General features: G+C 48.4%; 1 protein-coding gene across 1 annotated transcript in view; it reads right to left on the bottom strand.

The window, feature by feature from the left end:
* LOC139233106 (protein transport protein Sec16A-like) overlaps window positions 1-21575 on the bottom strand; it is a 42637-nt gene that overhangs the window by 8919 nt on the left and 12143 nt on the right. The window contains exons 5-9 of the mRNA XM_070863641.1: window positions 21366-21413; window positions 19208-19399; window positions 7816-7887; window positions 6283-6339; window positions 4186-4303 (exon numbers count right to left, since the gene is read on the bottom strand). Of these exons, the coding sequence (XP_070719742.1) occupies window positions 4186-4303; window positions 6283-6339; window positions 7816-7887; window positions 19208-19399; window positions 21366-21413 (487 nt within the window). The remainder of the gene's footprint in view (window positions 1-4185; window positions 4304-6282; window positions 6340-7815; window positions 7888-19207; window positions 19400-21365; window positions 21414-21575) is intronic.

The raw sequence follows: 21575 nt of genomic DNA, 5'->3' as shown, positions 1-21575 counted from the left end.
TACTTTCTTAATCACTTGCTGTACCTGCGTGTTAACTTTCAGTGATTGGTGTACAAGGACAGACAGGCCCCTCTGAACACCAACATTTCCCAATCTCTCACCGTTTAAAAAATACTCTGCTTTTCTATTTTCCTACCAAAGTGGATAACTTCACATTTCTCCACATTATATTGCATTTGCCATATCCTTGCCCAATCAGTCTATATCCCCTTGAAGCCTCTTTGCAGCCTCCTCGCAACTTACATTCCCACCGAGCTATGAATCATCAACAAACTTGGAGATATTACATTTGGTCCCCTCATCCAAATCATTGATATAGATTGTGAATAGCTGGGGCCCCAGCACCGATCCTTGTGGTACCCCACTAGTTACAGCCTGCCAACCTGAAAATGACCCGTTTATTCCTACTCTGTTTTCTGTCCGTTAACCAATCCTCAATCCATGCTAGTATATTACCCCCAATCCCATGCGCCCTAATTTTGTTTAATAACCTCTTGTATGGCACCTTATTGAATGCATTCTGAAATTAGGGATGCATGCAATAAAGGTACAGCAGTTATCATGGGCGACTTTAATCTACATATAGATTGGGCTAACCAAACTGGTAGCAATACAGTGGAGGAGGATTTCCTGGAGTGTATTAGGGATGGTTTTCTAGACCAATATGTCGAGGAACCAACTAGAGGGCTGGCCATCCTAAATTGGGTGATGTGTAATGAGAAAGGACTAATTAGCAATCTTGTTGTGCGAGGCCTCTTGGGGAAGAATGACCATAATATGGTAGAATTCTTTATTAAGATGGAGAGTGACACAGTTAATTCAGAGACTAGGGTCCTGAACTTAGGGAAAGGTAACTTTGATGGTATGAGACGTAAATTGGCTAGAATAGACTGGCAAAGGATCCTTAAAGGGTTGTCGGTGGATAGGCAATGGCAAACATTTAAAGATCACATGGATGAACTTCAACAATTGTACATTCCGGTCTGGAGTAAAAATAAAACGGGGAAGGTGGCTCAACCGTTGCTAACAAGGGAAATTAAGGATAGTGTTAAATCCAAGGAAGAGGAATATAAATTGGCCAGAAGCAGCAAACCTAAGGACTGGGATGAATTTAGAATTCAGCAGAGGAGGACAAAGGGTTTAATTAGGAGGGGGAAAATAGATTATGAGGGGAAGCTTGCTGGGAACATAAAAACTGACTGCAAAAGCTTCTATAGATACGTGAAGAGAAAAAGATTAGCGTAGACAAAAGTTAGTCTCTTGCAGTCAGAATCAAGTGAATTAAAAATGGAGAACAAAGAAATGATAGACCAATTGAACAAATACTTTGGTTCTGTCTTCACGAAGGAAGACACAAATAACCTTCCGGAAATACTAGTGAGAAGGAGGAACTGAAGGATATCCTTATTAGTCAGGAAATTGTGTTAGGGAAATTGATGGGATTGAAGGCCGATAAATCCACAGGGCCTGATAGTCTGCATCCCAGAGTACTTAAGGAAGTGGCCTTAGAAATAGTGGATGCATTGGTGATCATTTTCCAACAGTCTATCGACTCGGGATCAGTTCCTATGGACTGGAGGGTAGCTAATGTAACACCACTTTTTAAAAAGGAGGGAGAGAGAAAACGGGTAATTATAGACCAGTTAGCCTGACATCAGTAGTGGGGAAAATGTGGGAATCAATCATTAAGGATGAAATAGCAGTGCATTTGGAAAGCAGTGACAGGATTGGTCCAAGTCAGCATGGATTTATGAAAGGGAAGTCATGCTTGATAAATCTAGAATTTTGAGGATGTAACTAGTAGAGTGGACAAGGGAGAACCAGTGGATGTAGTGTATTTGGACTTTCAAAGGGCTTTTGACAAGGTACCACACAAGAGATTGGTGCGCAAAATTAAAGCGCATGGTATTGGGGGTAATGTACTGACGTGGATAAAGAACTGGTTTGCAGACAGGAAGCAGAGAGTCGGGATAAACGGGTCCTTTTCAGAATGGCAGGCAGTGACTAGTGGGATGCCGCAGGGCTCAATGCTGGGACCCCAGCTATTTATAATATACATCAATGATTTAGATGAAGGAATTGAGTGTAATATTTCCAAGTTTGCAGATGACACTAAGCTGGGTGGCAGGGTAAGCTGCGAGGAGGATGCTAAGAGGCTGCAGGGTGACTTGGACAGGTTAGGTGAGTGGGCAAATGCATGGCAGATGCAGTATAATGTGGATAATTGTGAGGTTATCCACTTTGGTGGCAAAAACATGAAGGCAGATTATCTGAATGGCAGATTAGGAAAAGGGGGAGGTGCAACAAGACCTGGGTGTCATGGTTCATCAGTCACTGAAAGTGGGCATGCAGGTACAGCAGGCAGTGAAGAAGGTAAATGTTATGTTGGCCTTCATAGCTAGGGGATTGGAGTATAGGAGCAGGGAGGTCTTACTGCAGTTGTACAGGGCCTTGGTGAGGCCTCACCTGGAATACTGTGTTCAGTTTTGGTCTCCTAATCTGAGGAAGGACGTTCTTGCTATTGAGGGAGTGCAGCGAAGGTTCACCAGACTGATTCCTGGGATGGCTGGACTGACATATGAGGAGAGACTGGATCAACTGGGCCTGTATTCACTGGAGTTTGTAAGGATGAGAGGGGATCTCATAGAAACATATAAAATTCTGGCGGGACTGGACAGGTTAGATGCAGGGAGAATGTTCCTGATCTTGGGGAAGTCCAGAACCAGGGGACACAGTCTAAGGATAAGGGGTAAGCCATTTAGGATCGAGAGGAGGAGAAACTTCTCAGAGTTGTGAACCTGTGGAATTCTCTACTGCAGAGAGTTGTTGAGGCCAGTTTGTTGGATATATTCAGGAGGGAGTTAGATATGGCCCTTACGGCTAAGGGGTATGGAGAGAAAGCAGGAACGGGGTACTGAGGGAATGATCAGCCATGATCTTATTGAATGGTGGTGCAGGCTCGAAGGGCCGAATGGCCTACTCCTGCACCTATTTTCTATGTTTCTATCCAAATACACCACATCATGGTTCCCCTTTATCTATTCTGTTAGCTACCTCAAAAAACTCAACAGATTTGTCAAACATGATTTCCCTTTCATAAATCCATGTTGACTCTGCCCAATCTTATTATTCTCTAAATGCCCTGTTACCACGTCCTTAGTAATAGATTCAAGCATTTTCCCCGCTACTGATGTCAGGCTAACTGGTTTGTAGTTCCCCGTTTTCTCTCTCCCTCCTTTCTTGAATAGCGGGGTTAGATTTTGTTACCTTCCAATCTGCGGGAACCGATCTAGAATCTATGGAATTTTGGAAGATGACAACCAATGCATCCACTATCTCTATAGCCACCTCTTTCAAAACCCTAGGATGTAGGCCATCAGGTCCAGGGGATTTATCAGCTTTCAGTCCCATTAATTTATCCAGTACTATTTTTTTTACTAATACTAATGTCTTTCAGTTCCTCACTCTCGCTAGACCCTCGGTTCTCCACTATTTCCGGGAGGTTTTTTGTGTCTTCTTCCATGAAGACAGGCACAGAGTATTTGTTTAATTTCTCTGCCATTTCCTTATTCCCCATTATCATTTCCACTGGCTCAGTCTGTAGGGGACCTACATTTACTCTCACTAATCTTTTCCTTTTTACATACCGATAGAAACTTTGAGAGTCTGTTTTTATGTCTCTTGCTAGTTTATTCTCATTCTATTTTCACTTTCTTTATCAAGTTCTTGTTCCTCCTTTGCTGAATTCTAAACTCCTCCCAATCCTCAGGCTTACTGCTCTTTTTGGCAACAATGTAAGCCTCTTCCTTTGAACTAATAATATCTTTAATTTCTCGAGCCACAGTTGGACCACTTTCCCTGTAGAGTTTTTGTGCCTTAAAGGAATGTATATTTGTTGTAAATTATGTATTAATTCTTTAAATGCTAGCCTTTGCTCATCTTCCGTCATACCTTTTAATGTGGTTTTCCAATCTACCGTAGCCAACTGGTCCCTCATACCCAAGTAGCTTGCTTTGTTTAGATTGACAACTCTAGTTTTGGATTTAACTAAATCACTTTCAAACTTAATATAACTTCATATTATGGTCACTCTTCTCTACAGGCCCGTTTACTGCAATGTTATTTATTAACCCTCTCATTACATGAGAAACACACACGGAGACGCACCATGATCTGAAGCCTCACCTGCTTTCCTGGAGAACCTGTTGACTGACGGAGGGCCACTTGCGAGAGCGGGCGAGGGCGCAGATCCTGAGGGAAGTGCAGCCATGGGGAAGCTCGGTGGAGGAGCGAGCGGCTTGATCTGCAATGATACCGGTAAAGTTACTCCAACACCCGGTTTGCTGCAAACTCCGACTCTGCGCCCCTCCCTCACCAGGCTGTGCTCTTTCCCCCCCCCCAGTGCCAAGACTCAACCCAAGCCTGCCGAGACTCTGCATGGGCCGTGTGCGTCTGTCCGTTGGCCCGCGATTCCACGCACAGTGAGCTTCGGGCCTCAGTCAGCTCATTGAGAGCCACTGCCGTGCCCAGGACAGACGTTACCCACCTCCCCACGGTCTCATCGCAGGGGTGTGAATTTATCCAGGCCCCGTGCGCTCGCTGCGGCAGCTGTCGGGGGAGGGGGCAGCAACCCGCAGGAGAGCAGCGAGTCCCATCCCTGGGGTGGAGGATGGGGGCCAGAGCCACAGAGCACAGATCTGCCCACAAGCGAGTCCCCTTGACATTCAACGGCATTACCATCAGCAAATCCCCCACCATCAACATCCTGGGGGTCACCATTGACCAGAAACTTCACTGGACCAGCCACATAAATACTGTGGCTACAAGAGCACGTCAGAGGCTGGGTATTCTGCGGCGAGTGTCTCACCTCCTGACTCCCCAAAGCCTCTCCACCATCTACAAGACACAAGTCAGGAGTGTGATGGAACACTCTCCACTTGCCTGGATGGTGCAGCTCCAACAACACTCGAGGCTCGCCACCATCCAGGACAAAGCAGCCACTTGATTGGCTCCCCATCCACCACCTTCAACACTCACTCCCTCCACCACTGGCGCCCCCTGGCTGCAGTGTGTACCATCTACAAGATGCACTGCAGCAACTCGCCAAGGCTTCTTCAGCAGCACCTCCCAAACCCGCGACCTCTACCGCCTAGAAGGACAAGGGCAGCAGGCGCGTGGGAACACCACCACCTCCACGTTCCCCTCCCAGTCACACACCATCCCGACTGGGAAATATATCGGCCGTTCCTTCATCGTCGCTGGGTCACAATCCTGGAACTCCCTCCCTAACAGCACTGTGGGAGCACCTTCACCACACGGACTGCAGCGGTTCAAGAAGGCGGCTCACCACCACCTTCCCAAGGGGTAATTAGGGATGGGCAATAAATGCCGGCCTGGCCAGCGACGCCCTCATTCCATGAACGAATAAAAAAAGTGGCAGGCCAGGGGTGGGGAGGCGAAGAGCAGAACGGTCCGGAGGTTAGATCAGGAGCCTGACTGGCTGAGGTGGATATCCAAAGGTCGGCCATTTCAGGGCAAAGATATTTCCAACAGCTTTAAACACACACCCGAACAGAGACGTTGTGATTGATCCGATCTCTTAAATGGTGTCACAGCTTCACCTCACAGCCTGTCACCTGACAAGCCAAGCCAAGCCACCCCTCACCATTCCACCCGCCCGCCCGTCCTCCCTCCCTCACCCGGCCCACCCTCCCTCACCCGGCCCACCCCCCACCATTCCGTCCCCCACTCGTGGACGTAAAAGATCCCACGGCGCTATTTCGAAGAGGAGCAGGCGAGTTATCCCTGGCGACCTGGGGCCAATATTTATGCCTCAACCAACATAAAGTAACAGATTATCTGGCCATCACATTGCTGTGTGTGGGAGCTTGCTGTGCGCAAAGTGACTGCCGCGTTTCCCACAATACAACAGTGACTGCACCCCAAAAAGTACCTCATTGGCTGTAAAGCGCTTCGAGACATGAAAGGCGCTATATAAATGCAAGTCTTTTTATTTCACTCTCCCAGGCGCCCCACCCCGACCCTGCTCCGCCCCCCATTCTGTCCCCCCCCCCCCCATTCTGTCCCCCCCACCGCCCACCCCCCCATTATGTCCCCACCCGCCCACCCCCCTCCCCCATCACCACTCGGTCCCCTGTTCCGCCCCCCATTCTGTTCCCCATCATTCTGCCCCTGTCCCCACCCCCCCATTATGTCCCACCCCGCCCGAACGAATCAATATAAATGGGCGGGAAGCTGGAGAATTTCTGGACGGTTGCTCACCTCGTCCTCGGGTTCATTCAGGTTCACCCATCGCTGCCTCTTCTCGTCCCACACAATCTGTGCACAAGATCGGAGGAACATAGATCAAATTCCAACCTCTTAACTCTCCCTCCCCACCCAGAGGGCACCGGCTCTCACTGGGGTACGATCACCCTTGGGGGAGGGGGAGGGGGAGGGGGGCCCCTGGGGGCTGGGGAAAACCACAGCCGAGTCCAATGCTGCTCTCGCCCAACACTGGCTCAGCGGTAACAATCCCGCCTCGGGGTCAGGAGGGGCAGGGTCAGAACCCTCGCTCCAGACAGTGCCGGCGAGCGGAGCTCGGGGGCCGAATGCAGTGGGACCCCTGCGTCCAGTGGGTGCAGCTCAACGTTCCCACGCAGTTGCTGAACTGGCTCTTAAGCGGGGAAACAATGCACGGGCGGAATTTAGAACGGGCGTGCACACAAAAAATGGGGGAACATTGGTGTGGGTCGTTTCCTACCCTGGCCCCTTTCATTGTCTAGGCCGTGGGAACCCATAACACCACCCCGCACAGCCCCCATGTACAGGACTAATCTCCCATCAGCAAGGACAAGGATGGTCACGGCCATGGAAGGCGCGCAAGTCCCACCACTGCTCCGGGGAAGATGGAAGATACAAAATCGCCGACACGCTGTCGGACTCTGCTCCCGTGTGCAACGGCGGTCGGATGCTCCCCTCGGGATGACGGGGCAGCGACTAGGCCGCAGGCTCTGGCTCGCGTGTGGCTCTGAACAGAAAACCTGGAGGTTAAATAGAAACATCTGACAGAGGCCGCAGGAAAGCTCTCCAAAGCTCCAGCCCGCCATGTAATTCGCCAGCGGTGAGCACAGGGGAGCGGGGGGGAAGTGGAGCTGAGTCCATGATCAGATCAGCCATGATCTTGTTGAATGGCGGAGCAGGCTCGAGGGGCCGAATGGCCGACTCCTGCTCCTATTCTGCCCTACAGGAATAGGACTCTATCCAACCCCTCCACCACCGGCGCCCCCTGACTGCAGTGTGCACCGGCTACAAGATGCACTGCAGCAACGCGCCAAGGCTTCTTCAGCAGCACCTCCCAAACCCACCACCACTACCCACCCAGAAGGACGAGGGCAGCAGGTGCAAGGGAACACCCACCACCTCCAAGTCCCCGTTCAAATCACACACCAGCATGACCAGTCATTCCTTCATTGTCACTGGATCAAAATCCTGCACCACCCTCACGAACACCATTGTGAACAGATCAAGGCGGCCCACCACCACCTTCTCAGGGCAACGGGTGATGGGTGATGGGTGATAAATGCCGGCCTTGCCAGCCACGCCATCCCAAGAACAATTTTATGAGCGGGGACACGGCAAGGTTGAGCGGTAGCTGTGCTGGTTAAGCCTGGAGGGAGCCAACACTCCACCTCTCCTCACTTGGAGAGGCAGCGTTTCGCTGTGCGTGTAAGGCCGATCGGTTGGCCGTGCCCACCCCACCTCACTCACCCGCCTCCCCCCACACCGGTGCTGGCTGGCCGGGCGATCACTCACCGATTTGTTTTTGTCATCTGGTAAATGAGCTTCGTTCTTCCTGCCGGACCGTAACCAGCTCAGCCACCCGCCCTGAGGCACAGGCAAAACAATCCATTAATGTCCGTCTGACAGAATACTTCACCGGGCCGGGGGGCAGTCTCACCCGTGCTGTACCTGCCCTGGGAGTGTTTGATGGGACAGTGTAGAGGGAGCTTTACTCTGTATCTAACCCCGTGCTGTACCTGCCCTGGGAGTGTTTGATGGGACAGTGTAGAGGGAGCTTTACTCTGTATCTAACCCCGTGCTGTACCTGCCCTGGGAGTGTTTGATGGGACAGTGTAGAGGGAGCTTTACTCTGTATCTAACCCGTGCTGTATCTGCCCTGGGAGTGTTTGATGGGACAGTGTAGAGGGAGCTTTACTCTGTATCTAACCCGTGCTGTACCTGCCCTGGGAGCATTTGATGGGACAGTGTAGAGGGAGCTTTACTCTGTATCTAACCCGTGCTGTATCTGCCCTGGGAGTGTTTGATGGGACAGTGTAGAGGGAGCTTTACTCTGTATCTAACCCCGTGCTGTACCTGCCCTGGGAGTGTTTGATGGGACAGTGTAGAGGGAGCTTTACTCTGTATCTAACCCCGTGCTGTACCTGCCCTGGGAGTGTTTGATGGGACAGTGTAGTGGGAGCTTTACTCTGTATCTAACCCGTGCTGTACCTGCCCTGGGAGTGTTTGATGGGACAGTGTAGAGGGAGCTTTACTCTGTATCTAACCCCCTGTACCTATCCTGGGAGTGTTTGATGGGACAGTGTAGAGGGAGCTTTACTCTGTATCTAACACCGTGCTGTACCTGTCCTGGGAGTGTTTGATGGGACTGTGTAGAGGGAGCTTTACTCTGTATCTAACCCCCTGTATCCGCCCTGGGAGTGTTTGATGGGACAGTGTAGAGGGAGCTTTACTCTGTATCTAACACCGTGCTGTACCTGCCCTGGGAGTGTTTGATGGGACTGTGTAGAGGGAGCTTTACTCTGTATCTAACCCCCTGTATCTGCCCTGGGAGTGTTTGATGGGACAGTGTAGAGGGAGCTTTATTCTGTATCTAACACCGTGCTGTACCTGTCCTGGGAGTGTTTGATGGGACAGTGTAAGGGAGCTTTACTCTGTATCTAACCTGTTCTGTGAAGGTGCAAGATATCTCCCTTCAACTCCTTTGGTTCTCAGTTCTCGGTTTAGAATCATTGAATCACACATCAGGGATAAAAAGGAATGAGAAGCAGGAGTCGGCCATTCAGCCCCTCGAGCCTGCTCCGCCATTCAATAAGATCATGGCTGATCTGATCCTGGCCTCAACTCCACTTCCCCGCCCGCTCCCCATTGCCAGCAACTCCCTTATCATTCAAAAATCTGTCCATCTCCACCTTAAATATATTCAATAACCCAGCCTCCACAGCTCTCTTGGGTAGAGAATTCCAAAGATTCCCTCAGAAGAAATTCCTCATCTCAGTTTTAAATGTGCGACCCCTTATTCTGAAACTATGCCCCCTAGTTTTTAGATGTCCCGACAGGAATCATTTGCCCAATGCGATAGCAACTCTAAAGGATCATCATTTTGAACCAAAACATTTGCAACAGGGTCCCATTAATTTACAATGTGTTGAAACTTTCCCATGGAAACTTTGCCCCAAGGTTTACCAACATAGAATCTTACAGCATAGGAGGCCATTCAGCCCATCGTCCCTGTGCCAGCTCTTTGAAAGAGCAATCCATTTATTCCCACTCTTCCCCACATATTCCTGCAAATTTTTCCTTTTCAGTATTTATCCAAATCCCTTTGGAAGGTTACTATTGAATCTGCTCCCACCGCCCTTTCAGTCTGCGCATTCCCGATAACAACTCGCTGCGTAATTTAAAACAAATCTCCCCCTCTGGTTTTTTACCAATCACCATAAATCTGTGTCCTCTGGTTACTGACCCTCCTGCCACTGGAAACAGTTGCTCATTATTTACTCTATCTAAACCCCTTACGATTTTGCACACCCCTATTACATCTCCCCTTAACCTTCGCTGCTGCAGTGTCAATACTGTGATTCGCCAACTACAGGTTGAACCTCCCTAATCCAGAACTTCCTTATCCGGAACGACCCCTTGTCCAGAACCATTCCCGGCCACCGGGTGGCGCATGCGCAGAACTCCGAGATGAACAAATCGAAGTCCTTCCTCGCTGCCGACTCCTGCAATCGCTGGCCTGACCCCATGATCCACGACAACCTCCCCGCCCCCCACCACCCCGATCTCTCTGCCACACTCCTAGCTCCAAGCCAGCCAGCCCCGATATCCCCTTGCTCAGTACCTGTACCATCCAATTTAAGGTGATCACCCCTTATCCGGAAAAATCGCTTATCCGGAACAGGCCAGGTCCCGAGGGTTCCAGATAAGGGAGGTTCAATCTGTACCACCATCGCCACATGAACATCAGCGGTTCAAGGAGGCGGCCCAAACGCCAGCGTTGCAGGGCAACAAGCAATAAACACTGGCCTTGCCAGTCTTACCCACGTCCCAGGAACTGGCATGAAAGAGATGCATGGGGTACGGTATCGTGGTTGGGAACTCAAGGCTGGGAACTCAACATGCAAGGGTATTCAGCATTTAGGAAGGAGAGAAAGAAAGGAAAAGGAGGCGGGATGGCGTTGCTGTTAAAGAGGAAATTAATGCATAGTAAGGAGGGACATTAGCCTGGATGATGTGGAATCGGTATGGGTCGAGCTGCGGAATACCAAAGGGCAGAAAACGCTAGTGGGAGTTTTGATTAGGGCAGGGAAAATGGAGTACGAAAGGAAGCTTGCAGGGAACATTAAGTCGGATTGCAAAAGTTTCTATAGATATGTAAAGAGAAAAAGGTTAGTAAAGACAAACGTAGGTCCCCTGCAGTCAGAATCAGGGGAAGTCATAACTGGGAACAAAGAAATGGCAGACCAATTGAACAAGTACTTTGGTTCGGTATTCACTAAGGAGGACACAAACAACCTTCCGGATATAAAAGGGGTCAGAGGGTCTAGTAAGGAGGAGGAACTGAGGGAAATCCTTATTAGTCGTGAAATTGTGTTGGGGAAATTGATGGGATTGAATGCCAATAAATCCCCAGGGCCTGATGGACTGCATCCCAGAGTACTTAAGGAGGTGGCCTTGGAAATAGTGGATGCATTGACAGTCATTTTCTAACATTCTATTGACTCTGGATCAGTTCCTATGGAGTGGAGGGTAGCCAATGTAACCCCACTTTTTGAAAAAGGAGGGAGAGAGAAAACAGGGAATTATAGACCGGTCAGCCTGAACTCAGTAGAGAATAAAATGATGGAATCAATTATTAAGGATGTCATAGCAGCGCATTTGGAAAGAGGTGACATGATAGGTCCAAGTCAGCATGGATTTGTGAAAGGGAAATCATGCTTGACAAATCTTCTGGAATTTTTTGAGGATGTTTCCATTAGAGTGGACAAGGGAGAACCAGTTGATGTGGTATATTTGGACTTTCAGAAGGCTTTCGACAAGGTCCCACACAAGAGATTAATGTGCAAAGTTAAAGCACATGGGATTGGTGGTAGTGTGCTAACATGGATTGAGAACTGGTTGTCAGACAGGAAGCAAAGCACAAGAGTAAATGGGTACTTTTCAGAATGGCAGGCAGTGACTAGTGGGGTACCACAAGGTTCTGTGCTGGGGCACCAGCTGTTTACACTACATTAATGATTTAGACGAGGGGATTAAATGTAGTATCTTCAAATTTGCAGATGACACTAAGTTGGGTGGCAGTGTGAGCTGCGAGGAGGATGCTATGAGGCTGCAGAGTGACTTGGATAGGTTAGGTGAGTGGGCAAATGCATGGCAGATGAAGTATAATGTGGATAAATGTGAGGTTATCCACTTTGGTGGTAAAAACAGAGAAACAGACTATTATCTGAATGGTTACAGATTAGGAAAAGGGGAGGTGCAACGAGACCTGGGTGTCATGGTACATCAGTCATTGAAGGTTGGCATGCAGGTACAACAGGCGGTTAAGAAAGCAAATGGCATGTTGGCCTTCATAGCGAGGGGATTGGAGTACAGGGGCAGGGAGGTGTTGCTACAGTTGTACAGGGCCTTGGTGAGGCCACACCTGGAGTATTGTGCACAGTTTTGGTCTCCTAGCTTAAGGACATTCTTGCTATTGAGGGAGTGCAGCGAAGGTTCACCAGACTGATTCCCGGGATGGCAGGACTGACCTATCAAGAAAGACTGGATCAACTGGACTTGTATTCACTGGAGTTCAGAAGAATGAGAGGGGACCTCATAGAAATGTTTAAAATTCTGACAGGTTTAGACAGGTTAGATGCAGGAAGAATGTTCCCAATGTTGGGGAAGTCCAGAACCAGGGGTCACAGTCTAAGGATAAGGGGTAAGCCATTTAGGACCAAGATGAGGAGAAACTTCTTCACCCAGAGAGTGGTGAACCTGTGGAATTATCTACCACAGAAAGTTGTTGAGGCCAATTCACTAAATATATTCAAAAAGGAGTTAGATGAAGTCCTTACTACTAAGGGGATCAAGGGGTATGGCGAGAAAGCAGGAATGGGGTACTGAAGTTGCATGTTCAGCCATGAACTCATTGAATGGCGGTGCAGGCTAGAAGGGCCAAATGGCCTACGCCTGCACCTATTTTCTATGTTTCTATGTATAGACCACCAAACAGTAGTAGTGAGGTTGGGGACAGCATCAAACAAGAAATTAGGGATGCGTGCAATAAAGGTACAGCAGTTATCATGGGTGACTTTAATCTACATATTGATTGGGCGAACCAAACTGGTAGCAATGCGGTGGAGGGGGATTTCCTGGAGTGTATTAGGGATGGTTTTCGAGACCAATATGTCGAGGAACCAACTCGAGAGCTGGCCATCCTTGACTGGGTGATGTGTAATGAGAAAGGACTAATTAGCAATCTTGTTGTGCGAGGCCTCTTGGGGAAGAGTGACCATAATATGGTAGAATTCTTTATTAAGATGGAGAGTGACACAGTTAATTCAGAGACTAGGGTCCTGAACTTAAGGAAAGGTAACTTCGACAGTATGAGGCGTGAATTGGCTAGAATAGACTGGCAAAGGATACTTAAAGGGTTGACAGTGGATAAGCAATGGCAAACATTTAAAGATCACATGGATGAACTTCAGCAATTATACATCCCTGTCTGGAGTAAAAATAAAACTGGGAAGTTGGCTCAATCGTGCTAACAAGGGAAATTAAGGATAGTGTTAAAGCCAAGGAAGAGGCATGTAATTTGGCTAGAAAAAGCAACAAACCTGAGGACTAGGAGAAATGTAGAATTCAACAGAGGAAGACTAAGGGTTTAATTAAGAGGGGGAAATAGAATATGAGAGGAAGCTTGCAGGGAATATAAAAACTGACTGCAAAAGCTTCTATAAATATGTGAAGAGAAAAAGATTAGTGAAGACAAACGTAGGTCCCTTGCAGTCGGATTCAGGTGAATTTATAATGGGGAACAAAGAAATGGCAGACCAATTGAACAAATACTTCGGTTCCTTGTTCACAAAGGAAGACACAAATAATCTTACGAATGTACTAGGGGACAGTGGGTCTAGTGAGAAGGAGGAACTGAAGGATATTCTTATTAGGTGGGAAATTATGTTAGGGAAATTGATGGGATTGAAGGCCGATAAATCCCCAGGGCCTGATAGTCTGCATCCCAGAGTACTTAAGGAAGTGACCCTAGAAATAGTGGATGCATTGGTGATCATTTTCCAACAGTCTATTGACTTTGGATCAGTTCCTATGGACTGGAGGGTAGCTAATGTAACACCACTTTTTTTTTTAAAAAGGAGGGAGAGAGAAAACGGGTAATTATAGACCGGTTAGTCTGACATCAGTAGTGGGGAAAATGTTGGAATCAATCATTAAGGATGAAATAGCAGCGCATTTGGAAAGCAGTGACTGGATCGGTCCAAGTCAGCATGGATTTATGAAAGGGAAATCATGCTTGACGAATCTTCTGGAATTTTTTGAGGATGTAACTAGCAGAGTGGACAAGGGAGAACCAGCGGATGTGGTGTATTTGGACTTTCAAAAGGCTTTTACAAGGTCGCACACAAGAGATTGGTGTGCAAAATCAAAGCGCATGGTATTGAGGGTAATGTACTGACGTGGATAGAGAACTGGTTGGCAGACAGGAAGCAGAGAGTCGGGATAAACGGGTCCTTTTCAGAGTGACAGGCAGTGACTAGTGGAGTGCCGCAAGGTTCAGTGCTGGGACCCCAGCTCTTTACAATATACATTAACGATTTAGATGAAGGAATTGAGTGTAATATCTCCAAGTTTGCAGATGACACTAAGCTGGGTGGCGGTGTGAGCTGTGAGGAGGATGCTAAGAGGCTGCAGGGTGACTTGCACAGGTTAGGAGAGTGGGCAAATGCATGGCAGATGCAGTATAATGTGGATAAATGTGAGGTTATCCATTTTGGGGGCAAAAACACAAAGGCAGAATACTATCTGAACAGTACATTCTGAAAAGGGAGGGTGAACAGCCAGTTGCCGTGGTACACATTGGTACCAACGATATAGGTAAAAGAAGGGATGAGGTCCTACGAGATGAATTTAAGGAGCTAGGAGCTAAATTAAAACGTAGGACCTCAAAAGTAGTAATCTCAGGATTGCTGCCAGTGCCACGTGCTAGTCAGAGTGGGAATCGCAGGATAGCTCAGATGAATACATGGCTTGAGCAGTGGTGCAGTAGGGAGGGATTCAAATTCCTGGGGCATTGGAACCTGTTCTGGGGGAGGTGGGACCAGTACAAACCGGACAGTCTGCACCTGGGCAGGACCGGAACCAATGTCCGAGGGGGAGTGTTTGCTAGTGCTGTTGGGGAGGAGTTAAACTAATATGGCAGGGGGATGGGAACCAATGCAGGGAGACAGAGGGAAACAAAATGGAGACAAAAGCAAAAGACAGAAAGGAGATGAGTAAAAGTGGAGGGCAGAGAAACCCAAGGCAAAAAACAAAAAGGGCCACTGTACAGCAAAATTCTAAAGGTTCAAAGTGTAATAAAAAGGCAAGCATGAAAGCTCGGTGCCTCAGTGCAAGGAGTATTCGGAACCCAGGAGAGGGCTCTGAGCTAGTTAGAGTGGGCGAGAGCTCAGATGAACAGGACCCCAAGAAAGAATGCAAAAGGCAGGAGGCAACAGAGCAGAGTAGAACTGGGGTAAGTGTAAACCACAAGGTGATAGGAAGGGACTAAATGTATGAATATAAAGGGGCTGCAGGAGGGGTCAAAACTAAAAACCATGGTTTAAAAACTATTAAAACACTCTATTTCGAATGCTGCGTGCGTTTAGGTAAAGTAAATAAGTTGACGGCACAAATCATCACAAATGGGTATGATTTGGTGGCCATTACAGAAACGTGGTTGCAGGGTGGCCAAGACTGAGAATTAAACATACAGGGGTACCTGACAATTCGGAAAGATACACAAGGGAAAGGAGGTGGGGTAGCTCTGTTAATAAAGGATGATATCAGGGCAGTTGTGAGAGATGATATTGGCTCTAATGAACAAAATGTTGAATCATTGTGGGTGGAGATTAGAGATAGTAAGGGGAAAAAGTCACTGGTGGGCATAGTTTATAGGCCCCCAAATAATAACTTCACGGTGGGGCGGGCAATAATCAAGGGAATAATGGAGGCATGTGAAAAAGGAATGGCAATAATCATGGGGGATTTTAACCTACATATCGATTGGTCAAATCAAATCGCACGGGGTAGCCTGGAGGAGGAATTCATAGAATGCATACAGGATTGTTTCTTAGAACAGTATGTTACAGAACCTACAAGGGAGCAAGCTATCTTAGATCTGGTCCTGTGTAATAAGACAGGAATAATAAACGATCTCCTAGTAAAAGATCCTCTCGGAATGAGTGATCACAGTATGGTTTAATTTGTAATACAGATTGAGGGTGAGGAAGTAGTGTCTCAAACGAGCATACTATGCTTAAACAAAGGGAACTGCAGTGGGATGAGGGCAGAGTTGGCTAAAGTAGACTGGAAACACAGACTAAACAGTGGCACAATTGAGGAACAGTGGAGGACTTTTAAGGAGCTCTTTCATAGTGCTCAACAAAAATATATTCCAGTGAAAAAGAAGGGCGGCAAGAGAAGGGATAACAAGCCGTGGATAACCAAGGAAATAAAGGAGAGTATCAAATTAAAAACCAATGCGTATAAGGTGGCCAAGGTTAGTGGGAAACTAGAAGATTGGGAAAATTTTAAACGACAGCAAAGAATGACTAAGAAAGCAATAAAGAAAGGAAAGATAGATTACGAAAGTAAACTTGCACAAAACATAAGAACAGATAGTAAAAGCTTTTACAGATATATAAAACGGAAAAGAGTGACTAAAGTAAATGTTGGTCCCTTAGAAGATGAGAAGGGGGATTTAATAATGGGAAATGTGGAAATGGCTGAGACCTTAAACAATTATTTTGCTTCGGTCTTCACAGTGGAAGACACAAAAACCATGCCAAAAATTGCTGGTCACGGGAATGTGGGAAGAGAGGACCTTGAGACAATCACTATCACTAGGGGGGTAGTGCTGGACAGGCTAATGGGACTCAAGGTAGACAAGTCCCCTGGTCCTGATGAAATGCATCCCAGGGTATTAAAAGAGATGGCGGAAGTTATAGCAGATGCATTCGTTATAATCTACCAAAATTATCTGGACTCTGGGGAGGTACCAGCGGATTGGAAAGCAGCTAATGTAACGCCTCTGTTTAAAAAAGGGGGCAGACAAAAGGCAGGTAACTATAGGCCAGTTAGTTTAACATCTGTAGTGGGGAAAATGCTTGAAGCTATCATTAAGGAAGAAATAGCGGGACATCTAGATAGGAATAGACGGAACATGGATTCATGAAGGGGAAATCATGTTTAACTAATTTACTGGAATTCTTTGAGGATATAACGAGCATGGTGGATAGAGGTGTACCGATGGATGTGGTGTATTTAGATTTCCAAAAGGCATTCGATAAGGTGCCACACAAAAGGTTACTGCAGAAGATAAAGGTACGCGGAGTCAGAGGAAATGTATTAGCATGGATCGAGAATTGGCTAGCTAACAGAAAGCAGAGAGTCAGGATAAATGGGTCCTTTTCGGGTTGGAAATCGGTGGTTAGTGGTGTGCCACAGGGATCGGTGCTGTGAGCACAACTGTTTACAATATACAGATGACCTGGAAGAGGGGACAGAGTGTTAGTGTAACAAAATTTGCGGATGACACAAAGATTAGTGGGAAAGCAGGTTGTGTAGAGGACACAGAGAGGCTGCAAAGAGATTTAGATAGGTTAAGCAAATGGGCTAAGGTTTGGCAGATGGAATACAATGTCAGAAAGTGTGAGGTCATCCACTTTGGGAAAAAAAAACAGTAAAAGGGAATATTATTTGAATGGGGAGAAATTACAACATGCTGCGGTGCAGAGGGACCTGGGAATCCTTGTGCATGAATCCCAAAAAGTTAGTTTGCAGGTGCAGCAGGTAATCAGGAAGGCGAATGGAATGTTGGCCTTCATTGCGAGAGGGATGGAGTACAAAAGCAGGGAGGTCCTGCTGCAACTGTACAGGGTATTGGTGAGGCTGCACCTGGAGTACTGCGTGCAGTTTTGGTCACCTTACTTAAGGAAGGATATACTGGCTTTGGAGGGGGTACAGAGACGATTCACTAGGCTGATTCCAGAGATGAGGGGGTTACCTTATGATGATAGATTGAGTAGACTGGGTCTTTACTCGTTGGAGTTCAAAAGAATGAGGGGTGATCTTATAGAAACATTTAAAATAATGAAAGGGATAGACAAGATAGAGGCAGAGAGGTTGTTTTCCACTGGTCGGGGAGACTAGAACTAGGGGGCACAGCCTCAAAATACGGGGGAGCCAATTTAAAACCGAGTTGAGAAGGAATTTCTTCTCCCAGAGGGTTGTGAATCTGTGGAATTCTCTGCCCAAGGAAGCAGTTGAGGCTAGCTCATTGAATGTATTCAAAATCACAGATAGATAGATTTTTAACCAATAAGGGAATTAAGGGTTACGGGGAGCGGGCGGGTAAGTGGAGCTGAGTCCACGGCCAGATCAGCCATGATCTTGTTGAATGGCGGAGCAGGCTCGAGGGGCTAGATGGCCTACTCCTGTTCCTAATTCTTATGTTCTTATCTGGATGGTGGCAGATTAGGAAAAGGGGAGGTGCAACGAGACCTGGGTGTCATGGTTCATCAGTCATTGAAAGTTGGCATACAGGTACAGCAGGCGGTGAAGGCGGCAAATGGTATGTTGGCCTTCATAGCTAGGGGATTTGAGTATAGGAGCAGGGAAGTCTTACTGCAGTTATACAGGGCCTTAAGTGAGGCCTCACCTGGAATATTGTGTACAGTTTTAGTCTCATAATCTGAGGAAGGACGTTCTTGCTATTGAGGAAGTGCAGCAAAGGTTCACCAGACTGATTCCCGGGATGGCTGGACTGTCATATACGAGGAGAGACTGGATCAACTGGGCCTTTATTCACTGGAGTTTAGAAGGATGAGGGGATCTCATAGAAACATATAAGATTCTGACGGAACTGGACAGGTTAGATGCGGGAAGAATGTTCCCGATGTTGGGGAAGTCCAGAACCAGGGGACATAGTCTTAGGATAAGGGGTAGGCCATTTAGGACTGAGATGAGGAGAAACTTCTTCACTCAGAGTTGTTAACCTGTGGAATTCCCTGCCGCAGAGAGTTGTTGATGCCAGTTCATTGGATATATTCAAGAGGGAGTTAGATATGACCCTTACGGCTAAAGGGATCAAGGGGTATAGAGAGAAAGCAGGAAAGGGGTACTGAGGTGAATGATCAGCCATGATCTTATTGAATGGCGGTGCAGGCTCGAAGGGCCGAATGGCCTACTCCCGCACCTATTTTCTATGTTTCTATGTTATGTTGTTGTACTAATGATCCAGAGACCAGAGTTCAAATCCCACCACGGCAGCTGGGGAATTTAAATTCAGTTCATTAAATAAATCTGGAATCAAAAAAAGCTAGTGTCAGTAATGGTAACCATGAAATTACAGGATTGTAGTAAAAACCCATCTGGTTGACTAATATCCGGAAGGAAATATGTCGCCTTTACCCAGTCTGGCTAATGTGTGACTTCAGACCCACAGCAGTATGGTCGACGCTTAACTGCCCTTTGAAATGGCCAGTCAAATCAAAAAGCTGAGTGCTACAATGGACTGCAGCAGTTAAGGCGGCTCACCACCGCCTTCTCAGGGCAATAAATGGCGACCATGTCAGTGACGCCCACATCCCGAGAATTAATAAACTGTAATAATGCAGCCACGCTGGGCACCTGCTCACTGTACCTTGGCCTTTTTGCTGTCGGGCTGCTCCCGTCTGGGCTCCTTCTTGCTCCCCAGGGCGGTGCTGGCGATGGCCTCCGATGGGGCTGGCAGCGAGGGCTGGTTAGCAGAGTGGTGAGTGGCCGAGTGATGTCTCTCACGACCCATGCTGTGGGCCGACGACTCGGAGGTGGTCCGCGAGCGCCTCCCGTAGGGCTGAAACAAAGACGGTCCCGAGGTGAGAGCGCTGAAGGGCAGTGCGCACGCCGAGCTCTCACCAGCCATCGCTCAGATCCGTAAACCCCCCCCCCCCTGCCCCGGGTGACCCGACATAAACCCGCGAGCCCTCTGGACTGGAGTCCAGCGCAGAAGGAGCGAAGAACTCTGCTCCTCTCTCTCTGCGGGTGCAAGGGGAAAGGAAGAGAAATCTTCCTGATCTGTCTCAACATTCGCTCAAACCATTCCACTGCACTTCACGACAAGAAATGCTCTTCCAGCACCCCAAAACAGTTCGGGGTCCTGGGGGCCAAGTGAAAATTTCAGGACTGCGATTGATAGATTTCTGTTGGGTAAGGATATTAAGGGTTATGGCAGAGAGAGTTAAGATACAGATTGATTTGAATGGCAGAACAGGCTCGAGGGGCTGAATGGCCTCCTCCTGTTCCTGTGTACCAGGCTCGAGGGGCTGAATGGCCTGCTCCTGTTCCTGTGTACCAGGCTCGAGGGGCTGAATGGCCTGCTCCTGTTCCTGTGTAACAGGCTCGAGGGGCTGAATGGCCTCCTCCTGTTCCTGTGTAACAGGCTCGAGGGGCTGAATGGCCTCCTCCTGTGTAACAGGCTCGAGGGGCTGAATGGCCTCGTCCTGTTCCTGTGTAACAGGCTCGAGGGGCTGAATGGCCTCCTCCTGTTCCTGTGTAACAGGCTCGAGGGGCTGAATGGCCTCCTCCTGTTCCTGTGTAACAGGCTCGAGGGGCTGAATGGCTTCCTCCTGTTCCTGTGTAACAGGCTCGAGGGGCTGAATGGCCTCCTCCTGTTCCTGTGTAACTGGCTCGAGGGGCTGAATGGCCTCCTCCTGTTCCTATGAAATGCAGTGACTGCAAATCGGGCAGCTAATCCATTCCTGCAACATCCCATAAAGAGCAATCTGGTGAATGAGCAGCTTCAGTTTTAGTCGTGTTAGTTCAGGGAGAAACGTTAGTCGAAAGAGGTGACTTTGGACCTCTGGTTCCCAAAGCTCTCCACCACTGGGGGGGGGGGGGGAGGGGGGTTTCCTTGCCTTGTGTCTGGGTCTGTTCTAGACTTCTTGTTCGAGATTGGTTGGTTAACTCCATGATCCTTGCATTCATGCGATGAACTTAGGTGGTGAACTGGATGACCCCTGGTCGCTTTGCGTCTAGCAATTCCTACGCTGCTCCAGGAAAATGCTCTGCTCCTGCTCAAACAGTGGCGGGGAGAGTTGATATTTAACATCCGCTTGAACAGGGAGTCGGGGCCCAAAGGCACTACAAACATGCGCTGCCTTACAAGCCGGCACCAAAGTACTGACAATTCAGTGGAGCCACCGTACAGTGGCAGCGACGGAAATGACAGAGCGACGCAGCGAGGGACAGTGGCTTACGGCCGCAGTTGGGGACATTTCTTATATCCACGACCAGAGGCGAAGGGGGGGGGGAATCTGTTACCTGGCATTGACATCCCTCGCACCTCAAGCAAAAAACCTTTTTAACCTTGCTCAACCCCTGCCCCCGCTAAATATTTGTTGACGTTTCCCCCAGAGGGGGAGAATGTAAGGGAACATTGGTCCAGAGCACGGAATTCAGTAAACCACCCAAGGAGAGAGGAGGGAAACCGAAGGGTGCTGTGCGGAGCAGCGTGCAATGCATGCACCTTCCCCACGATGGCGAGTGAGATCGGGGAAACTCGCTTATGGTGGGGGCAGCCCAGACAACGTCCCCCCTGCTTCACTCCCTTGGCCCACCCTCACGCACCGCAGCCCGGCCACCCGACACGCGCACAAAGATGGTTAGCGAGCACACTCGTAAATCAAAGCTGCAAAGCGTTAATGATTGGCAGAGAGCGAGAGAGAGGGAGAGCAGGGAGGTCCACCACCAAACGAGCACCAGTCAAGAACGGGAAGGGAAGCACCAGAACCTGAACACCGAGGCATCAAGGTATTGCGTACCATGTGCAAAGACGACTGAGACGCTGACCTCGATCTTCTTCCGGGGGCCTGGTCAGACACAAACGATCAGCTACGTTAACCTTATGCTGCTGCACAGGCAGTTTAAACAGGCTCACCTGCAGACTCAGTCAGCGTGGTACTGGCCCCTCCGCTGAGGCAGGAACTGCAGCGCAAACAGCCAGCCTCTCGATTGCAATCCCCATTGGCCGG

The sequence above is a fragment of the Pristiophorus japonicus genome, chromosome 20 (genome assembly GCF_044704955.1).
Source record: "Pristiophorus japonicus isolate sPriJap1 chromosome 20, sPriJap1.hap1, whole genome shotgun sequence".
NCBI lineage: Eukaryota > Metazoa > Chordata > Chondrichthyes > Pristiophoridae > Pristiophorus > Pristiophorus japonicus.
The sequence above is the reverse complement of the archived record's forward strand: the minus strand, read 5'-3'. Positions and strand labels throughout refer to the sequence as shown.